This window comes from Phasianus colchicus, chromosome 2, assembly GCF_987193195.1.
Source record: "Phasianus colchicus chromosome 2, bPhaCol1.hap1.1, whole genome shotgun sequence".
In the NCBI taxonomy this organism is placed as follows: Eukaryota; Metazoa; Chordata; class Aves; order Galliformes; family Phasianidae; genus Phasianus; species Phasianus colchicus.
This window is the reverse complement of record NC_143437.1, coordinates 42,681,381-42,701,582: the sequence shown is the minus strand read 5'-3', so window position 1 is coordinate 42,701,582 and position 20,202 is coordinate 42,681,381. Positions and strand designations below refer to the sequence as shown.

The window sequence follows — 20,202 nt, the reverse complement described above, 5'->3', positions numbered from 1 at the left end:
GGGGAGCTGTTGGTACCTCACTGACAGATGTGACCTGTACAATCAACGCAATGCTCAAAAAATAAAAATAAAAATAAAAATAAAATACCCAGAATTAGCACAATTTGCTCTTTTCTATGCTAATTTGAGACCCCATAAACCACACAGGGAGCAGCCATGGCTTTCTATACCATCAACATTAGGGCTAGTTTGGTTGCAGCTGTGTGTACGCCAGCACGATGCCTCGAGTATGTGTGCAGGGAGGGGTTCCCGTGCAGCACGCCATATCACAAGCTGCTACTGCAGCCATCAGCTGCTGCACTGGCACCAGAGGACAGAACAGCTCATTGTTCAGCTCTGTCCTTCCAGCAGTGCTGAAAAAGGCTGATAAAATCCCAAGTACAGAGCTGCTTTGTTAAGTCTGACATCTCGCTCTTTATAAATGATTTCACAGCAATTCAGTGTTACTCAACTCTTCCGTGTGTTTTATTTTTTAAGTAGGGACATTTCTTTTTCTGTTTCGTTCAGAGCTCAGCACTGACCAGCAATCAGAAGTGCAATGACAAGAAAGATCAGGAAACCATTACATCCTCAGTCAAAGTGCTGAAAACTGAACATCCGGTGACCCTTACTGAACAGTTGCCTTAACCACAGTATAAAACTAATGTAAGGACTGGAAATCATTCCTAAACATTTCATAGGAGCTACAGTTGATGATCCTTACAGGTGCCTTCTAGCTCAGGATATTCCATGGTTCAATGAGCTGTTCTGCCAGCACCTCCTAGTGCTAGGTAAGCCCTCATGGAATGAATGACCTAAGGTCCTTCTCCCATACCTCACTGCAAAAACACATGCCTCCAGTATGATAAAAACAAAACAAGAAAACGTAAAGCCACATTGTTCTATCAGAGCAGCACAGCAATCATCTGCACCTCGCTTACCAGCAGCAGAGAGCCTGACACCACACGTCAGCCATCTAGAAAAGGAGACACGGGGAGAATGGTTTTGTTGATCATAAATCACACTGATGTGCTCAGAGGAAGGAGGGAAGCTCTCTACCCCAAAGCAGTATCGATTACTTTAAACATGCATGGCAGCAGCTGCTCACGGCTCCCTCTCAGCTGCTAAAAGGGGTCTGAGTGGGGAGTCTCAGGCTGAGGCTCCTGCTGACATCTGACATGCACAGCGTGAGGCCTGGCTGGCACTGCCCACACCACCCTACACCAATGTGTGCTCCCCACCCGTGCCACAGAAGTGGCATGAGTTGACATGGGATGTGCTGGGCACCCTGACACTTTTTTTCTCAAAGGGACAAAAGGTTTTTAGGTAGAACAAATGAGTTTTAACTGCAGTAGAGAGGGAAGCTACATGCAGAATCAACACAAGTAACTTACTATGAAGAAAACAATATCTTTTGCCCTTCTGGATACTGCCTACAAGACCTACGGATGCTTCAGATAAAAGCCCTTAAAGGTTGTCATTCACCACCCAAAGAGAGCAGAAAAGACAGCCAGTACTACAAGCAACCAATCAGACTGCTAACATTTACTGAAGGAGTACATCTCCCAGCTCCACCAGTAAAGGTTTGGATGCTTTGCTGCCTGAACTCCTCCCTGCATACTGCCTGCACTTAGTGAGAGCATGGAGAGCTCACGATGCTCAGCGTTTGCCCAGGGGGCTCTCTATAAGCTTCCATTCCCACGTGAGAGAGGGGCTCAGCTCCAACTCATCTGCTGTTCTCCTCACCGCTACCCGAGGAAAGAAGTCCCATCGTGCAGCTGGCACAGATCACGCTTGGCAGGAGATGTGCCATTGTTAGGGCAGAGCTGCCTGGAGACGCTGCTGGCAACCGGCGGATGCAGCACAACCACGTGCAAACTCGGGTAAAAAGGCACAAAGGCGCGTGTGCTTCAGAGCTGGCGCTACGGACAACTCGATGTGAAAAGACAATCACTGTCCGTATGTTCTCGTGCCCCACGCTATTTCCTGCGGGCTTTGAGCAGAACAGTTTCATACCTTCATTAGGTGGGTAATATTTTCAGTGGCCGTACCAATGTATCCCAATATCCTTAAAGCATTTCCGCTCTCATCCCCGAGGCTTAAGAAAGAAAAAGGAAAAAAAAAAAAAAAGCGTTTGAACAAACGCAGATCAAAATGAAACACTGCACAGATGCGATGCGGTCTCGCTTCATGCAGCCGAACTACCGTTTATCATTTATCTCCCGTTACTCGAGGGAAGGGTCACCGCAGCCGCGCATCACTCTGTACACACGACTCACAGCACAATGAAACCCATCGTTTCCAATTCGCGGCACTCAAGCGTTTCATTTTGCTTCATAAATTCAATCGAGCGGTTCCCGCACCGGCTGGCAGAGCGTTCACCCAGCTCAGCGAACGCCGCCGTTCCTCGCCGGGTGCCGACCGGCGGCGGCGGCCGCCCGAGACAAGGGAGGAGGGCGCGCCCCGGCCCCGGGGCCGCCAACAAAGCGGCAGCCGCGCTCCCATCTCCGTGCGGGGCGGCGTCCGAGAACACAGCACCAGGGAGGGACGGAGGCCGTCGTACCACAGAAATCACCGCATTTATTCAAATAAATAAAAATGTACAAATGTACAAAACGGTCGCGCGCATCTTACAAAGGAGCGGGAAGTCTTAAAAACGGCGGCGGGAGGATGCCGCTCTCCGCGCCGGGCGGGAGCCGGCCGTCGCTCCTTTGTCCCCGGCAGGCGGCGGCGCGGCCCCTCCCGTTACTCCCGGAGGAGGCGGCTCACCGCGCTCCCAGGTGCGGCAGGCTGCCCAGCCGGTCCCCGCGCTCGCGCCCGGCCGCGCTCTCCACGCCTCGCAGCCACTCGGTGCACTTCCGCACCAGCCCTTCGTCCGGCGCCGCGCCCGGCGCCGCCGCCTCCTCCTCTTCGTATTCCTCGTCGTCGTAGCGGTGCCGGTCGTTGAGCAGGGATACCTTCAGCAGGGCGCGCACGTCGCCGCCGGACCGCGCCCCTCGCCGCGTCGCTGCCGCCCCGCCGCCGGTGCCGGTGCCGGGCTGGGCGCGCTGGCGTTCGGTGCTGCGGCGCTGCAGCAGGCGCACGGCCTCGGGCGGAAGGCTCAGCGCGAAGCGCGGCTCCCCCGCCGCCCCGCCCGAGCTCTCGCAGGACCGGCCGCCCGCCCCCGGCGCCCCCGGGCGGCCTCGCGGCTGCGGCGCGCCGGGCTGGGGCCGCGCCCCCCGCTCCGCCGGCGGCCGCCGCTGCAGCGAAGTACAGGGCCAGGAGCCGGAGACGGGGCCAGCCCTCTCCGCCGGCGCCCCTCGCGCCTTCCGAGCCGCCTTCTCATCCGCCGGCCTCGGCGCCGCCTTCCTGGGGACCGCCGCCGCCGTCGGCTTCTTGGGCTGCGCTCGGGCGGCGGCCGGGGGGGCCGGCAGGAGGGGCGGCAGGGAGGCGGCGCGGCCGGGCACCCCGTCCTGCTCCTCGCCGCGGGCCCAGGGCAGCGCCGCGCACCGCCCCGCCGGCGGGCAGGGACCCGCCGCGCGCCGCGGCTGCAGCCCCATGGCCGGAGCCCCACCGGCAGCCCGGGCCGGCGGCGGCGCGCGTGTGCGCTCGGCGGGCGCCGCCGGCCGCCGCTCGGTCCTTCGCAGCCCGCCCCCGGCCCACCCTCCGCCCGCCCCGAGAACGGCCCTCCCCTCTCTTCGGGAGCTCGGCGGCGCCGGCAGCCCGCGCCGATCGTCCGCGCCCGCCGAGCGGTCCCGCTCCGCCTCCGGTACGCGGGCGCTGCCCCGTCCCTCAGCGAGCCCCGGGCCCGCAGCAGGCTCCATCCGTGCAACGCACAGGGAGCGAGAGCCGCACCGCTGTGCCTTCACAGGCATAGAAGTGCGTCGTGCAACGAGAACGCACTGTCTGAACTGTCATACTGCAAACTAAGACAGGATGCAAAGGAGCAAGAGGTGCCACAGAAGCAACACGACACAGGCTCCGTGTGCAGATAAAGAAAGCAGATCACAGATCAAGTATTCAAGAAAGCAAGAGTAACGTGGTAAAATACACGAGTTACATGTGCATGCTGGTGTGACAGTATACGGATTTTTTGACTGTAGCACTTGAACTCATTTTGGTGCTCTAATGCAAACCATTAAATGAATGCTCAGCACCCAACATGCAACATAAACAACACCCCTATGGCCAACACAGCACTAACTGAAGATCTCAGTGATTCTGTACCCAAGCTGGTAGCCAACGAGCAACAAAAGCTTTGCAACAGCCATCCCCAAAGCACTCCTCACAGGATGGAGTCTTCCTGCCATCAGCTCTGGTTGGTGCCACCCTGGCCTCCACCATCAAGGCAGGCACATCCTCACTATCTGCAGCGCACACTGCAAGCTATGAGATTCACCCAGTGTCTCACCACTCACCATGGCTTGTATGAGGCAGCACTGGGAAGGTTGTGCCACTGTCTGCCCACGCACCAAGTAGTGCCAAAGAGGCCCAGGGCCTGCAGCAGGGTGTGGGCTCCCTGCCCCTTCACCACAACATAGAAGTTATCTTGCCTTACTCACACTTTATTGTCATCAAGCAGTTATGGGGCAGTTTGATGGGCAATTTAACTGCAAGTTCACGCTGCCACCTCTTGTACAGCTTCCCCACAGATGTTAATTTGTGCAACAGATGCTGAGATTTAACAGGAACACACTACAAGGTGGCTGCTGAGCCAGAACCCTCAATGTGATGTGGCATTTCCCCCCATCCTAGCACTGCAGCTCACATCTTTTCACATTCCTTCTTTCATTTGTGGAATTTAAGTGAGAATGCTGATGTTTGGGCAAACATCAGCAGGAACCACTCCTGCAAGCGTTAACTGTATTTGGATACAGTCATAAACATACCCCCCATTTTCATACTTTATTAAAGAACGATCCTTGAAGCACTCAGCTCTCTTTAGCCGATTCCTCAGTAAGAAAAAAACTTTAAGCACCTTTCAAACAAGTTTCTTTCACAACTCATTTATTTAGACATTATCCACAAGTTTGTTTAGTAAACAGTCTTTAAGTTTAGAAGTAAAAAAAAAGTTGAAAATATAGTTTTAATAAAAATCAATGCGCTTTTAACAGGACTTCCACGTATTCTCATTAAGCTTTCTCCATAAAACACAAGTAGAGGAATTTCAAAGCAGCAGTTACCTTACCACATCTTTATAATGCTCATAAAATTCTGTCTTTGGAAAAGCACAAACGAACACGACGCAAACAGAAGCGGCGCTGCAGGTTTCAGACAGAACTGTGAAAGCAAACCCGACGCACGCTGCACAGCCTGCATTGCAGCAGCCCTCCTGCACTGGGGAACGAGCTGTGTTACTGCATGCAGGGCAGTTTTAAGACTGCTCTTTGCAAAGTGTTTAAACATACTTTTTTTTTTTTTTTTTTGGTTAAAAAGCCTTAAAGTTTCAGGGTGAAAAGTTCATCCTGTGTAGTTTGAAAACTGCTTCTAGAAGAAGTTATTTAACCCCCCTAAAGGTAAAAGGGGAGGAAAATACTAAGCTGTTACTGGGAATTGCAGGAGTGGAAAAGTAAGGCTTTCCGAGGGAAGTTCACAGAAGAGTTGCTTTAAAGTACATGGCGGTCCTTGTTTGCAATTTATTCCAGACAGGACGTGAAGCATTTTATCACAGCATCCCTTTGAAGAGAGGAAAAAAAAGCCAGGTAAGGGATTTGTGGGTTTGTTTATAGACATCAACCACAACGTACTGAAAATGAAAAACACTCCAAAAATTTAAGACAATAATCATTAAACAAATGCAAACTCTGAACTGATACAGGATGTTAGCACCCATCCATCACCAGCAGCAGGAAAGGCTCACACCCATATTCTGGGCTCGGCTCAGTGCTCACCACTCCTGCACTGCATACAGTGTTACCAACTGCTGTGCAGCACTTTGTGGCTTCACCAAGGCTCAGGGCTGTTTCACAGCAACTGGTCAGCATGGCAGGGCTAGAGGGCACAGCCACATCCAGGCAGCCACCCAAGTCCACAGGAAGTGAGTCTGAGCCACTCCTGAGACAGCAGCAGCTGGCCCTATTGGGACCATCACATGGCCACAGGGACTACAAGAATTCAAACCATTCATTTTGACTGATGAAGCTTGGATGTCAGGAGTAAACCCACAATGCGAAACATCAGTTGAAGTATTTCATCCACTGCAATTGTATCAAATATATGAACTGTCTTTAAAAATGCATGTAGCTTAATTCTCCCTAGACCAAATCACAGAATGGCCTGGGTTGAAAAGGACCTCAAAGATCATCGAGTTTCAACCCCCCTGCTATGTGCAGGGTCACCAACCACCAGACCAGGCAGTCCAACGCCACATTCAGCCTGGCAATGAATGCCTCCAGGGATGGAGCATCCACAACCTCCTTGGGCAACCTGTTCTGGTGTCACCACCCTCTGTGTGAAAAACTCAAGCTTTAAAAAGAAGTCTATATTACAGACTTTCCTGCAAAGCTGCAGAAATGCTGTAAATTGAAAAGATGAAAGGGATAGATAGTAATTGCTGTTTTATTTCTTCCCCACTTTCATGACAGAAAACTTCATTAAATGATACACATGAATTTAGAAGCACCTTACTCTTTGGGAAATGCACTGCTGAAATACCACACTGCATTTTACATGAAACACAAGAGAAAAAAACCATTCTTTACTGTGTTTAACTGCATGTGGTTTCACCGTGTATTTCACTAGCTTATGTTTCCACTTCATAAACAAAAGAGAGAAGTTTGCCAAAAAGTAAATGAAAATAAACACCAAGAATTGCTTTGCCTCTCCTAAAATGATGGAGAAATTCAGAAGCAGAGTTAGTGGCTGAACTTCTGCTTGTTTGCCTTTACCTAAGGGCTCAGATCCACCTGCTAGCTTTAATTTCAGAGCTGGAGAAGTGACTACAGCACCAATGCATTTTTCAGTAAGTGGAGAAATTAAACAAAAATCTTTTCAGGATGAAAATTAGAATGAAATTTAACATAAAATTACTAAGCACTTGTATTTAAAGTTCACATCAAGTGTTACTCTTTGCTTACTTGTATCATTTTCTAAAAATTAGAAAAAAAAGGATGCTGTGCCCACATACTGAATTACGGGACTCTTCTCTCTAACAAACGTTACCAGCTTTTCATTAAAATGGAATTATGCACTCACCTTGCATAAGGAATATATGACAAACTATACCTGAAAAATAAAGAAGAAAAAAAAACATTTTACAGAGTTTTCCTGTCTTTCTGAGAGCCCCTTTGCTTTACGTTTGACCAGCATTAATAAAAAACAATCTGTTCTACTACAACTTGTTAACATTACCTACTGAATTTAATGCTTCCTTGTAAAAAAAGAAAACAGAACTGGACAAGAACTCAGTGTACTGCCAAGGACTTCCTGGTTTAGTTTTAACTTCATTTCTCATATAATTTATTACTTTCCTTGCACATAAACTCAACTTGAAAAAAAAAAAACCAAGTCTGTAGATTTACTGTCATCTTCAGATTCAAAAGGAATATAGATTTCTGGAAAAATTATACCCTTCAAGACAACAGAGACCATTTTTTTTCAAGTTGAAAAGAGAAGATACAATACTACAAAAATACAGATGTAATAGCATTTGTGTAGCTATAAATACAGATGCACGCTGTAAGAATACTATGCTGTGGTTATGACATTCAAACAGCTGGCTCTCTATCATCTTCTGAAACTTGCTTCTCACAACCCTACTTTGTCCTCATCCCCCACTGACCAAGTTCTGAGATGCCTGACAAATGACAAATTGTCTGCTGCAAACAGGTAGAATACAGTTTCAGTCAGCAGTTTTCCCTCTGCCTCCAGCCAAGCGTTCATCTGAGTCCAGCACAACACCATACAGTCCCTCTCCTGCACAAACTGCTATTGCTCCTCAGATTAAAGTTCAGTTTACGATGCTACTTATTCAGGGCAAGCTCAAACAAGAACTGTGGTCACTTTGGAACAGTGACGTTTTAGTACCAAGTAATTTACCCAGGACAAGGAAATTAATTTAAGTTCTGCTGCATCTCCATGGAGAAACAAATCGCTTCTAAATCTTCTGCCAGGCTTGCAGGCATTCACCTAACTGTGCCCACACATCCCCAGGCCCAGCCCTATAACTGTATCTGGCCAGTCTAGAGTTCTGCTGCACTAGACTGACCCTCTCACAACAACCCAGTAAATACTATTGTGGACAGAGCATAAAAATGTGATTTAGATTTTTTTTCCACTTCAAAAGATTAAGACTCAGAACTCAAAAGAGAGAGCAAGTCATCAGAACCAGGATGTATGAAAATACAGTTACTTTCACAGCAGAGAAGAGGCATAAGAATTTGCTTTGGCATACACTTTCTTTTCATAATGCTTCAAAAAAAAAAAAAGTCCACACATTGCAGAATGTATTTAAAATTACTGTTTCTGCAAGATGACTGCATATAGATTTTGCTGAGCTTACATAATCTAGCATAGGAAAACACATCATTGAGGCCAGCATCTGGGCACACTACAAGAAGGGTACACATACATATCTACCTATGTGTATACACACAGGTCTGTACACGTGTAGGTATAGGGGCACGAGAGAAGAAATCAAAGTGAAACTTACCAGGTCATTGCCAAGAACTGCAATATGCAGAATATCAGTGCCAAACCTTTTTTGTTCCACTAAGTCAAAATGAAACAAATATTGCAGAAATTAGTTTATTTCACACCAGTGTACATCGTGAATAAGTGCAATAGACTGGCAGCCAAAAATGGAGTTAAGTGATGAAATTTTTTTTATTTCCTCCTCTTAATTATTTTGTTTCCATTCTAGCAACTGATTCTACTTTCATTTATCTATCGCTTCATTAGCACAGTGCAGTGAAAACCTTCTCTACCTTTGAAAACACCTTACAGAAAGGTAACACTTCAGTTTCCACTCACACTATATGCCTGCCAATTTGGAGTTCACTTGAGCTACATACCTACTGCAGTGCAATACATAACACAGTGTTTTCAAAACTCTCTGGACACTCAAAGGTGTCTATCTGTTCCATCTCTCTTCCTTTGTTTATCTTAATTAGTTTAATGGTCTGAAGGTGTTCCTAAAGACCACAACCTATTTTTTGACAGAAATAGGTCAAGTATATTTTCAGTTCTTAGTCTAAAAATTTGCAGACAGACTAGTGCTCTGGTTTGTGTGTTCTCATCTACATCACATGCAGGTGGAAGGCTGCATTTGTAGCCAGACTGAACACTCCACCCAAATTCAATTGCAGTTAGGAACTCAAATATCACATACAAGCTTATCTTTCTTCTACAACTAAACCAAATTTTAAAGCAATCAATAAAATAACTGAGTTATATTGCTATTTAGGGGAACAAAGTCTTCTCACTTACCCAGAAAACAGCACACAGAGTCAAAACTAGAAAGAGCTTGGGGGAGAAGAGACAAAAAAAAAGAAAAGAATTAACATTCTAATATACAACAAAGCACATACAAAACTGCCTCGGTGTTTCCAGTAGATACTCAGTATTTTCAAGAATTGATGCATGAAAGAAGTAGAGCCAAAGGCTCTCACACAGTGACTATACACTGAACTTCACAAAAATCAGTGTTTTCTAAAGCACAGTATGATGTGCTCCAAGGCCAAAAGTGTGGGACCACCTCGGAAGAAAGGGAGGCAGAAACTGCCTTCAGGAATTGAAAGAAATACGACCAGGTCAGTGTACTCATATGCATCAGGACTATTGAGTGGTGGGATTAGATGATAAGGATTGCTTGAAAGCAACCAAGGAGAGTGGGAATTGTTCTACTAATTCAGCACACAGTACTGCTCTCAATCCAGTAGTCACAGTATCAACATCTGTCAAGACAGGTATGTGCATTACAACAAGCAATCCATTCCTAAATACCCATTCCTGCATTTGGCAAATACAGGCTCTGTTCCTTCTGTGCCCCAGCTCTTCCCCTCACCCCCCCCTTTTTTTTTTTTTTAAATGTTGTGACAGTAATGAAGAAGAGGCCAGCAGGGATCAGCTGCCTCATACAGAGTGAGAAAGCTGAAGATTTATTGAAGCTAATTTTGCAGCTCTTTTTTTTTTTTAAAAAAAAAAAGAAACTTTTTCAGCTTGGAATCTGTACTTAAAATTATATATGCAATCTTTCAAGGTTTTGAGGAAAAATACTATTTATCCTATCCTTACCCTAGGGGCTGGTCCTGCTTTTCCCCATCCTCCTGGAAGAGGAAACGCTGCTTACTGGAGGTAAAGGAACTAAAGGAGAACTATGAGGATGAATAGGTGGTTTTCTTGACTTTGACAGAATACATTTTTTCCATCTTTGAAAGCACTGAACCACTGAGCTATATAGAGAGTTGCAGCCAACAAACAACTTCCCAGCTAGACTTGGTGATCACTGACCCAGCTTGACTATAATTATTCAGTACAAACAAAGTGTGGATTCAGAAATATCCCCCCCTTTCACAGAGCCTCAAAACCTTTTCAGTGAAAGAAGATATAGGGGAAAAAGAAAAAAGTATATTTACCAGCATTACAAGTGTAGCAACTAATCTTTTGGGCTCAAACATTGTCTTCAGTTGCTTCAGAGGCCCCATGAGGAAACATGTGCTAATGGGTGGGGAAAAGAAAAAAACCAAAAACCAGACACATTCAAATCTTTGCAAAAGACAACAGGTAATTAATTAGTTTTCCAACAGTCAGATGACTACAAAGCTATGAAAGGCATTTCAGTGTTTACCAACAGACACCTGCTAGGATGAAAGGTGAAGCAGTCCATGAACTCACCAGTCCTGGAAAAAGCTCACATATTGAATCACCCTTGGCTATGAAATTCTTTCCACACTCATTACCACACCTAGCAGAGGGTTGTCAATTTGAAGCTGATTTTGAGGCTGTTTAAGAACAGACTTGTCAAAAGTATGCACAGAATTCAAAGATTAAACTTCTGCAGAAAACTCCTGTTTTAAAAACCAAGCTTATCACCCAGGCAGCACACAAATACCTACATTCAGGATTACAGAAAAGCTTTAAATTCTTTTTGCTCAAACACAGCAAGCAAAAATATAAAAAGAAGAAAAAATCCAATAGTTTGCATTGAATCTCCAACTTTCTTTTATGAACTTGAAGTGAGAATGAAATGTGGCCAGTTCTGAAGCCCTCAGCACAGGAAGGACATGAATTTGTTGGAGCAGGTCCAGAGGAGGGCCACAAAGGGCTGGAGCACCTCTCCTACAAGGACAGGCTGAGATAGATGGGGCTTTTCATTCTCAAGAAGAGAAGGCTTCAGGGGACCTTACAGCTGCCCTTCCAGTACCTGAAGAGGGCCTACAGGAAAGCTGAGAAGGGACTTATTGTAACGGCAGGTAGCAACAGGATGAGGGGAAATGGCTTTAAAGGTAGGTTTAGAGGGTAGGTTTAGACTAGATTTTAGGAAGACATTCTTTACTGTGAGGGTGGTGAGACACTGGAACAGGTTGCCCAGAGACTGTGAATGCCCCCTCCTTGGATGCATTCAAGGCCAGGCTGGATGGGGCTTTGAACAACCTGCTCTGGTAGGAGGTGTCCCTGCCTATAGCAGGGGGTTGGAACTAAGTGATCTTAAAGGTCTCTTCTAACCCAAACCATTCCATGATTCTATGAAATCTATCATTAGCTCTCACCTTTAACTGTTCATCCAAAGAAATGTGATGTGAACCAAGAATTCACAATTATAGGAATAATAATCTGGCTACACGTAGTGAGATGAGTCTCTCCCTTCTCTCCTATTGAAGCCACTCCACTTTGTAGAAAATACTTAACTAGAAAGAGGATCCTTATAGGTAGGTAGTGGTCTGAATGTTTTACTAGGCAAAAAGATACCTACGTTTAACTCCCCTTCTAGGTAATACACATTATATATATGAAGTGAAACAACTGGTGAGCTCATTCCCAAAAGCCCACGTTAAATGAAAGAAAACCAAAGTAATAATTCTGAGTTCAATAGGAATAAGTATTTCCAATTCTCTTCATTTCAAACTAATTTCTCAGAATATCTTATCTTGGCCCTAAAATTAAATTAAGATTTAAGCACTGAAGGACAGATATCACAACAAGAACATCTCCAGAAAGGTAAGAGAACCCACAGGGTGCAGGAAGACTGGGATTATTTTTTTTTCCAAGGTCTTCCACTTACATAAGTTATTTCTTACACACAACACACTCTATAGGAGATCTGCTCATCAGTCCAAGGAAAAAATCAAATATGTACCATTACTTCCATACATACTGACAGATAATACAGTAAGAACAGACCAGAAAGGACTATTTACTTATGCTGGTAGCTTTATTTTTTTATATTTTATTTTTAATCCAGAGATGCAAATCAACCTGAAAAAGTTTAAATTTTGTCAAGTTAGGGTTTCATTTTCATTTCCTATTGTACTTAGAGCACAGCTGCCTGCTGTTTACATCAAACAGAATTACTGAAAGGGTAGAGGGCTTCTTTTTACTTCCTATTTTAGCTGCAACTCAGGTTATTTTAGGGAAATGTTGAAAATAAATACCAGCCTGTAGAAGCTTTCCTCTTAGTTCACAGAGAATTAAGACTTGATTAGTACAGATTTTCTAGAATTCTAATTTTATCTGAAGCAGTGAAAACACACCCAGGATAGAGTTAAAAAGTAAAAAACAGCTAAAAACAAAAGTAAGGGAGAAAAATGGGAAGACACAGTTTTTCCTACCTCGTAGTAGTAATTTTGTCTTGTTTTAATATAAAGTGAGGTAATTACATAGAGACAATTCCATTATAAATAAATTCACCCTCCAGCAAGTTAGTTGAGAAGCACTACACCACCACACCACTCTAATATTAATGTCACATTGTCCATGTTCAGCAGCTTAACTATGCTTTGACTCAGCAGTTACACAACAGCCACAGAGTCTATGAAAGTGAGACCAGCATCCACTCATCCTAAGTCCCACGACTCTGCTTTAACTATGCCACGACGGGAGGAGGACAACCAACAAACAGAATACTTTAACTGACTCATTGTTGACACTAATCCACAAAGCAATCACGTAAGACATTCCACTAAAACAAGAAAAAAAGGGATAACTGATATTCTCTGTTTACAATAATTTCAAAACTAAGATTGTTATTAATATTCCAGTGTGAAAACAACGTTGTTTATATACATTAAATACATATCATTGTAGAGTAAAAGGAAATGGAAATGTAGATTCAAAGGAGAGTGTTTTCCTAATAATAATAATAAAGAAATCATACCTGGCCAATGCAGCAATGTTTCCTAGGGTGTAAAACACTGCAAAAAGTTTGATTCCCCTTGGGAGCCATAACAATGCTGTTCCCTTAAAAAAAAAAAAAAGGTATGTTTGTAATTAATTAATTCAATTTGTTAATTAGAGACAATAAAATCTTCAAGATTCTCAAAGATTACAAGAGTTCCATTTAACACACAGGGACACACGAGGATGCTCAGTCCTCCTGACAATACCCGGCGTGCCTCCGTTGCCACCTACTGGCAAAATAATGTATTGATTTAATCCCTTTTGCAACAATTTTACAACTAGGTTATGTTTCTTATACTGTTCCTAAAATTCGTTCGTATCTTTTACATTCTCTTTACAACACTTGCAGCTTTGTCACAAAGCCTACGTTGTTACAAACGTAGGACATAATGTATCCACCAGGCTGCACACACATGAAATCAAGGAGGTGAGATACATGCCTGCACAGGATGACTTCAGTGTTTCTTTGAGGGCCTCCTTAGCATTGCAGCAAAGGTCTGATACTGAGAGAAGGGGTAGTTACCAGCACTCAGCTCCACCTGGCAAAGCTCAGCTAGGGAGCTGCCTCTAAACTAATCAAGTAGTGTGTTTATGGACCTTGGCTATCTTAAGTCTTGACCCTTTCTTATTTAGCAAGATATTCAGAGGAGAAACCTAAGCAAAACCTTAAGGCCTTTGATTTGTGATTTCACAGTTTCACACCACGTGATGCAAAAAAAGCACAAAGATTAAACACTTAAAAAAAAAACACAGCAGCAAAAAGAATGTTAGCCTGAGCAGAAGTAGATACTGAAGCACAAACCTGGCGCATGTGAGCATGTTAGTTAAATATTTCTTGTGAGGAAAGCAGCAGGGAGCAGTCAACCAACCAGTTCTTAATCCTAAAGAGAGAGGGCTTCCAACCTGACCCGAGCTCCCAGGACTAGCCTCAACATGCAGCTGGCAGATTTTGCACCTGCAGGAGAATCCAGCAAGTCACTATGGCTAAATGCCACAACATGCTGCTCCTTCACAGCTGTTTTCTTCTGCAATTACCAAGTCTCCTCAATTCTAAATAATTTTTTTTACAGTAAACGAAAGAGTAGAATAGTTCAGTCAGAAGGGACCTACAAGAATTACCTACAAGGATCCAAGTGCCTAAACACTTTGGGATTAACCAAAGCTTAAAGCATATTACACAGTCATCACCTACTGAACTGTAGGTCTGACAAGCTACGCCTGTGGTTTCTTCAGCCTTTAAAAACCTCTCAAGCTTCCCCTTCCTTTTCCCCTGTCATGAAAAGAGTACACATAAAAATAGAACAGGTATAAATTAAACAGCAAAAGCCTCTTTTTAGCACACCATATATATCTAAGTAAGAAATACAGTATATTTTGTCTGTGTTCATGCCTCTTAATAAGAAATTTTATTACCCTACAATAAAAACATTCTTTGCTGTGACTGTAAGAAAAATGGCCAGAAATACAATTTACAGATCAACAGCCCCTATGTGCTACTTACACATTTTACAGTCCGTTAGATTTATGGATATAAAATTTAGGATTTAGGATCAAGTAAATAGTATCACATACTATGTATGAATAGTATTGATGTTCTACCATAGAACATTTAATAAAGTACAGAGTAAAAAACAGTTACTTACAAGAATAGAACATGCAACGCCAGCAATGAAACATATGGCAAACCACTTGACTCGTGTTCCAAAGCTAAGTGTTGAGGCATCAAGAACCTTAATAAGAAGAGAGGAAAACAATGGATATTACAAAAACAGCTTTGAATGGTCTAATGCGCATTTTTTCAGTACTAATAAAGTACTTAATTCCAAAAAATACATCAGCCCAAACCAATTATTTTACCTTGTTTAAACAAGGATGCTTGCACGTTATTTCCCAGCTTAAAAACTATGTTTACAGTTTGGAAACACACAAAAGTGACAGAACATATGAAGATACATCCTCACAAGCAACGCTACTCCATTTTCAGAGACTTTCCCTTCCCCAGGTAATTAAACTGAAAATTCTCATGATTATACCAAAGCAAAACAGAACTATTTGTTCAGTGCTGAATCCTCCTACAATGACACCACTCTTCTCTGCTGCTAGGTGGAATCCATTGTCCTTATGAATGCAACAATTCTTTGTAAGCATCACAATTCCTCCTTGGTTGCTGTTCCTTACAGGGTGAAGGTGTAGACATATTACCCCAGTTTGGCTCACCAGACAGTGAATTGCTGAAAGGGATAATTTTGCTTCCTATTTCTCCAGAGTGATTTCAGTACCTGATGAGCTGAACCAGCCAACACAACTTGTGAAGTGGGAAGAGAACTAGCACTTCTTTTATTTTCTGACTTAGTCTATGCAATAAGTCAAACCAGCTCAGCAAGATGTCAGAACAGCAAGGCTTCCTGATACGGGGAAAGAGGGAAAACCACAGAGCTGGCAGAACAGCCCCTTTCAGCAGTGCTGACTTGTTAAGGCCTACTCAGCTCACTCATCCATCCACATTGTGCCAGGTCATTAAAGTTAAGTATACTCTCTATGCTCAACTGGTTTATTAAACAAATTGGTACATCAGCTTACATAAGATGGCTATAAATCTAACTTTCCTTTTTGTTCAAGTGACACAAGCAAACTTGCCCACTTGTTTCTCATCATCTGTTCTGCAGATATTTTCAATCAAACGTTCTTAAGAAAACAACCACCAACATTTTGGGCTTCCTCAGACCATGACTGAGACATTTCTCCCACTCTTCAGAATCTTCTCAGAATGATATTTGGTTACTACTTAAAAGGATTTCATGTCTGTACGAATCCACACTTAACTGAATCAAAAAGCAGCACATACATGCTCACACTGTAATGAATCAGTCCCTGAACATGTGTCAACAGAGAACAGTTCAGACTACTTTCTACTCATAACCTCATTTAATCAAGTTAAATACTTTGAATGTTTGCTTTACAAGGAAGATCACAATACTGAAAATACAGCTTTTATGTTTGCACACTGACTGGACAGACATTGCTGGAACACAGTATAGCTCTCCATTTTATTTCTTCTCTGTACTCAGTAGTTAACACAGAACTTCCCAAAGGTCAGAAGATGCAGCTTACCTTGTTAGGTCCACCTTTTTATCCTTACGTATGCATTAAAGAAAGACAAAAACAGTAACTGAAAGATGGTTTAGTATTTCAAACTATTTTTGACAGCTTACAAAGGTGAGAGGGGCAGGAAGAGCTGACAGCATACAAGTGAAGATACATGCTCAAAACAGGCAACGCGTTTTCAAGTCACATTTATACAACTAATCACACCTGCACTACAAGCAGAAACAGTTCACTCCTGATCAGAAATGAACGACTAAATGTAAGATCAGGACTTTGGGGGGGGGAAAAACAAACAAAGAAACAAGTCTGACCTAAATGTACAGGTAATCCTGGATTTCAGATAAAAAGAGTTGGCACTGCTCTCTAAAATACTTGCTTCAGCAGAAGCTGTTACTGACAAAATAAGACAAAATTTCTATGCAAATTCTATACCTGGGGAGAAATTCCTAAGGAGAATTGTGAAGTGAAGGGGGTAAAACATATTCAGTTTGCTATACTGCTCTTCAGTTTATTTCTAAACAAGGAAAAAAAAAAACACCAAACAAGACAAAACACAACCAGAAACCAATAAGTAGAAATCCTCATTTTCTACAGCTAAGCTTTAAGACAAAACTCTTGGGCAAGAAGCAAAGATTTTTATGCAAAGATCACTCCAGAAAATGATATATATCTATATCTGTATCTCAAAGAAACAACGAAAGGAAACCCAAAGTGGAAACAGGAATCCGGAACACAACTTCCTGAACCAAAGGGAACTATCTTGCAGCAGCACACTACACAAGCTGCTAACAACAGAAAGCAGTGTCTGTGGTGACAGATACTCAATATGGACATCCAATAAACCACGTGAATGATAACCCCCAAGGCTGCCTATTATCAAAAGCATTTATTGAAGCTTTGTTCATCTGCTTAAGCTCCCCTCGTACATCACTGATCTTACTCACTCGTCTTATACATGGGCAAAGAAAAATAAAATAGTACCTTTTTCTACTGATCTTAAGAAAGATTCTAGAAGTTCAAAGTCACATCTCTCCTTGTTAAGAAATCTACCAATATGCCACTAATGGAGAAAACACAGTTCCAAACAGATGTTTTTACAAGACTGAATTCTTTAGCTTGTTTCAAAATTTTTGTGTACTGAGGTACGTTTTCATCTTTCCTTCTATGTATTTCTATCAAACCCTCAGAGCAAAATAAGAAATATCCTGTCTCTTCGTCTCTTCCTCCATGCTAAGATCTTGTTGAATGCTTTAAGCAGCTGTCAACGGAAAACCAATGGGAAATTACAAGGAGCCAGAAAACAATCCAGTGTGTCAAAAGCACTTTTTTAACATTATTTTCATGTTGGAAAACTAAATGGCACAAGGCTGCACTGAAATCATCATTACACCTGTATGGTTACAGTTTATTACAGGGTTTTGGTTTTTTGTTTTTTGTTTTTTTTTTTTTTTTTCCAACTGCCCCCTCACCCCCCCATTTTTTTTTTCCAAGGATTGTTGATCAAACTGCAGCAAGACAACAGTTGGTTATCTGAAGAGTTTAGAAAGTACACAAAGATTTCATTGAATCACCACACAACTGTCTCGCTATGTACTTTACTTCGACTTCCTTTAACAGGAATTACTGCCAACCTCATGGTTATCGTTCTGCAAAGATCAGGAATGAGCAGAACACAGGAACATCCATGAACATAAACCATGTGATTGCTATTACACAACTATCGACTCCTCTTAAGAGAGGGTCATTGTGTTTAATCAAATGCATGCCTCAGCTCCAGAAAGGTCATCTAATACACCAAATGGTTTTACTGGCGTTTAACAAATGAAGTTCCCAGCTCAGTTTCTGCTGACAACACCTGAAATACCAAATTATTCAATATTATTAAATGTTAATTATTTAAAAATTAATCATTAAATACTCAGCCGTTTATCAACAGATTGCTGCCTTGAAACAAACACCGCAGCATTAAGCAAAGGAGAATTTTCTGTCGCCATTTTTGTCTCATTTGAAATATGCCTAGGGATGGTAGACTCAATAATTCTCTTGGCACTGAACTCAGTGCTAACAGGAGTAAGTACTTGGACAACTGTCAGATCAGAACCTGAAGGTGAAGCATCCCAGACAGGAGCAGTTAGCTTAGGCACGGAGGGGTACAGATGCTGCACTGCTTTCAGAATCACATTGAGTACACAGCAATTCAACCACTTCACTGTGGCAAAAAGGCCAAGTTCACGTGCCTTACAGACCAGCACCAACTTCACATAAAGAAGCACATCAGCACTGAGCTGCTGGAACTAATACTGTGCCATGGATAACAACTATACTTCAGCTGTTCTGGTTCACCAAAGCTCAGGCTGAGGCTTCTTTGCTTTCCAGCTTCTTCTGCCATACTCCCGCATCCTGCAGCACAGGGAACCAAGATCTCCCATGGCGCAGGGTGCTTGGATCTACAGTCACACCAGCTGAAAGAGAGCTGGCTGCATAAATGGGTAACCAGATCTTTAGGAGCCGAGCAGCAAGTGAAATCTCAGAAGCGTCAAACGCCTATACCCAGCAGGGAAATAACTGAAGAAGGGGAGGAAATAAAAACAATAAGCAGTACTTCAGGAGGCCGGGGTAAAAAAAGAACTTCAGCACACTATACAGAGAACTACGTGGCTAGAGAACACATTTTTCGCTTCCACAAATATAGGAGAGTCAGTGCACGCAAGACGGGGAGACCTCATTAATTTCAAAGCAGGACACAGAAAACAAAACCAACGAAGCCCAGACCACCACTGCGCCAGAGCCCTTCCCCGAGCAGGGCCGGGCCCAACACGTCTCTCCGGCCGCCCGCACGTCCCGCACTCCCCAGCCGCTCGGCCTCCCGCGCCCCACGGCCGCGCACTCAGTGGGGGCCGAGCGGCGCCCCACGGCCCGCTGCTGGCGCAGGCACGGCCCAGCGGGACCCGCGCCGCTCGGGCAGGGCAGGGCCTCGGCTCAGAAAGCTGGTAGGAGCCCCACACCGCCGGTGAGGGCGGAGAGGGACGATGAGGTCTCCGCGACGCGGTACCTGCGCCGTCAGCCCCTGCTCCTCGTCGTCCTGCCCGCTCAGCACCCGCCGCAGCTTCTCCATGGCGGGGCCGGGACCGCTCGGCGGCCCTATAGGAAATGGCGGGCTCCGCCTCCCGCCGCAAAGGCGGCTGGGAGCATGCGCGCAGCACGGAGGAGGACGGGGCTGGAGGGACATGGCGGATGGGTGGGTTTATGTGCTTGTGGTTTCCCCGCTTGCCTCGGAATCTGCTTATTTCAGTACGTTCATTAGAAGTGATTTGCATTTGGTCAGTAGTGCGATTTCTCGGTTAATAAACCCTTTCGCTTCCCTAAGAAGGGGCGGCAGGCAGTGCGCGGTGCGGCGGTGGGAGGGGAGGATGCGATAAGCTGTGCTGCTGCCTGAGTGAGGCGTGATAAGAGAAGGGCACAACCCTTCCCCTCCGTGACTCCCCAGAGCTTCTGGCCAGGTTCACATAGAATCAGAATCACAAAATGGCCTGGGTTGAAAAGGACCACAATGATCATCTAGTTTCAACCCCCTGCTATGTGCAGGGTTACCAACCACCAGACCAGGCTGCACAGAGCCACATCCAACTTGGCTTTGAATGCCAAGGATAGGGCACCCAAGGCCTCCTTGGGTAGCTGTTCTCCTATGTGTTTTGCAAGTAGAGGCCTCTCAGTGAACCTCTTGGATGCCTGGGTGGCATGGTACAGTGCCATGGACATGAGCAGGACACAGTGAGTGGAGGTCCTTGGTGACCTGCTCATCTG

At 44.4% G+C, this 20,202-nt stretch overlaps 2 protein-coding genes across 2 annotated transcripts; both read right to left on the bottom strand.

Moving 5' to 3' along the window:
* Window positions 1-2,539: 2,539 nt before the first annotated feature.
* PRR18 (proline rich 18) lies at window positions 2,540-4,852 on the bottom strand. Its single transcript, XM_031614369.2, has one exon. It carries the CDS (start codon window positions 3,831-3,833, stop codon window positions 2,745-2,747), a length of 1,089 nt encoding a protein of 362 aa, XP_031470229.2. The 5' UTR covers window positions 3,834-4,852; the 3' UTR covers window positions 2,540-2,744.
* An 85-nt stretch (window positions 4,853-4,937) lies between these two features.
* SFT2D1 (SFT2 domain containing 1) lies at window positions 4,938-19,598 on the bottom strand. The gene is made up of 8 exons (XM_031612923.2): window positions 19,451-19,598; window positions 14,937-15,023; window positions 13,271-13,353; window positions 10,533-10,614; window positions 9,385-9,420; window positions 8,609-8,667; window positions 7,153-7,182; window positions 4,938-5,634 (listed from the first exon to the last, which is right to left on the bottom strand). The coding sequence occupies exons 1-8, from the start codon at window positions 19,511-19,513 to the stop codon at window positions 5,595-5,597; spliced, it is 480 nt and encodes a 159-aa protein (XP_031468783.1). The 5' UTR covers window positions 19,514-19,598; the 3' UTR covers window positions 4,938-5,594.
* Window positions 19,599-20,202: the final 604 nt, after the last annotated feature.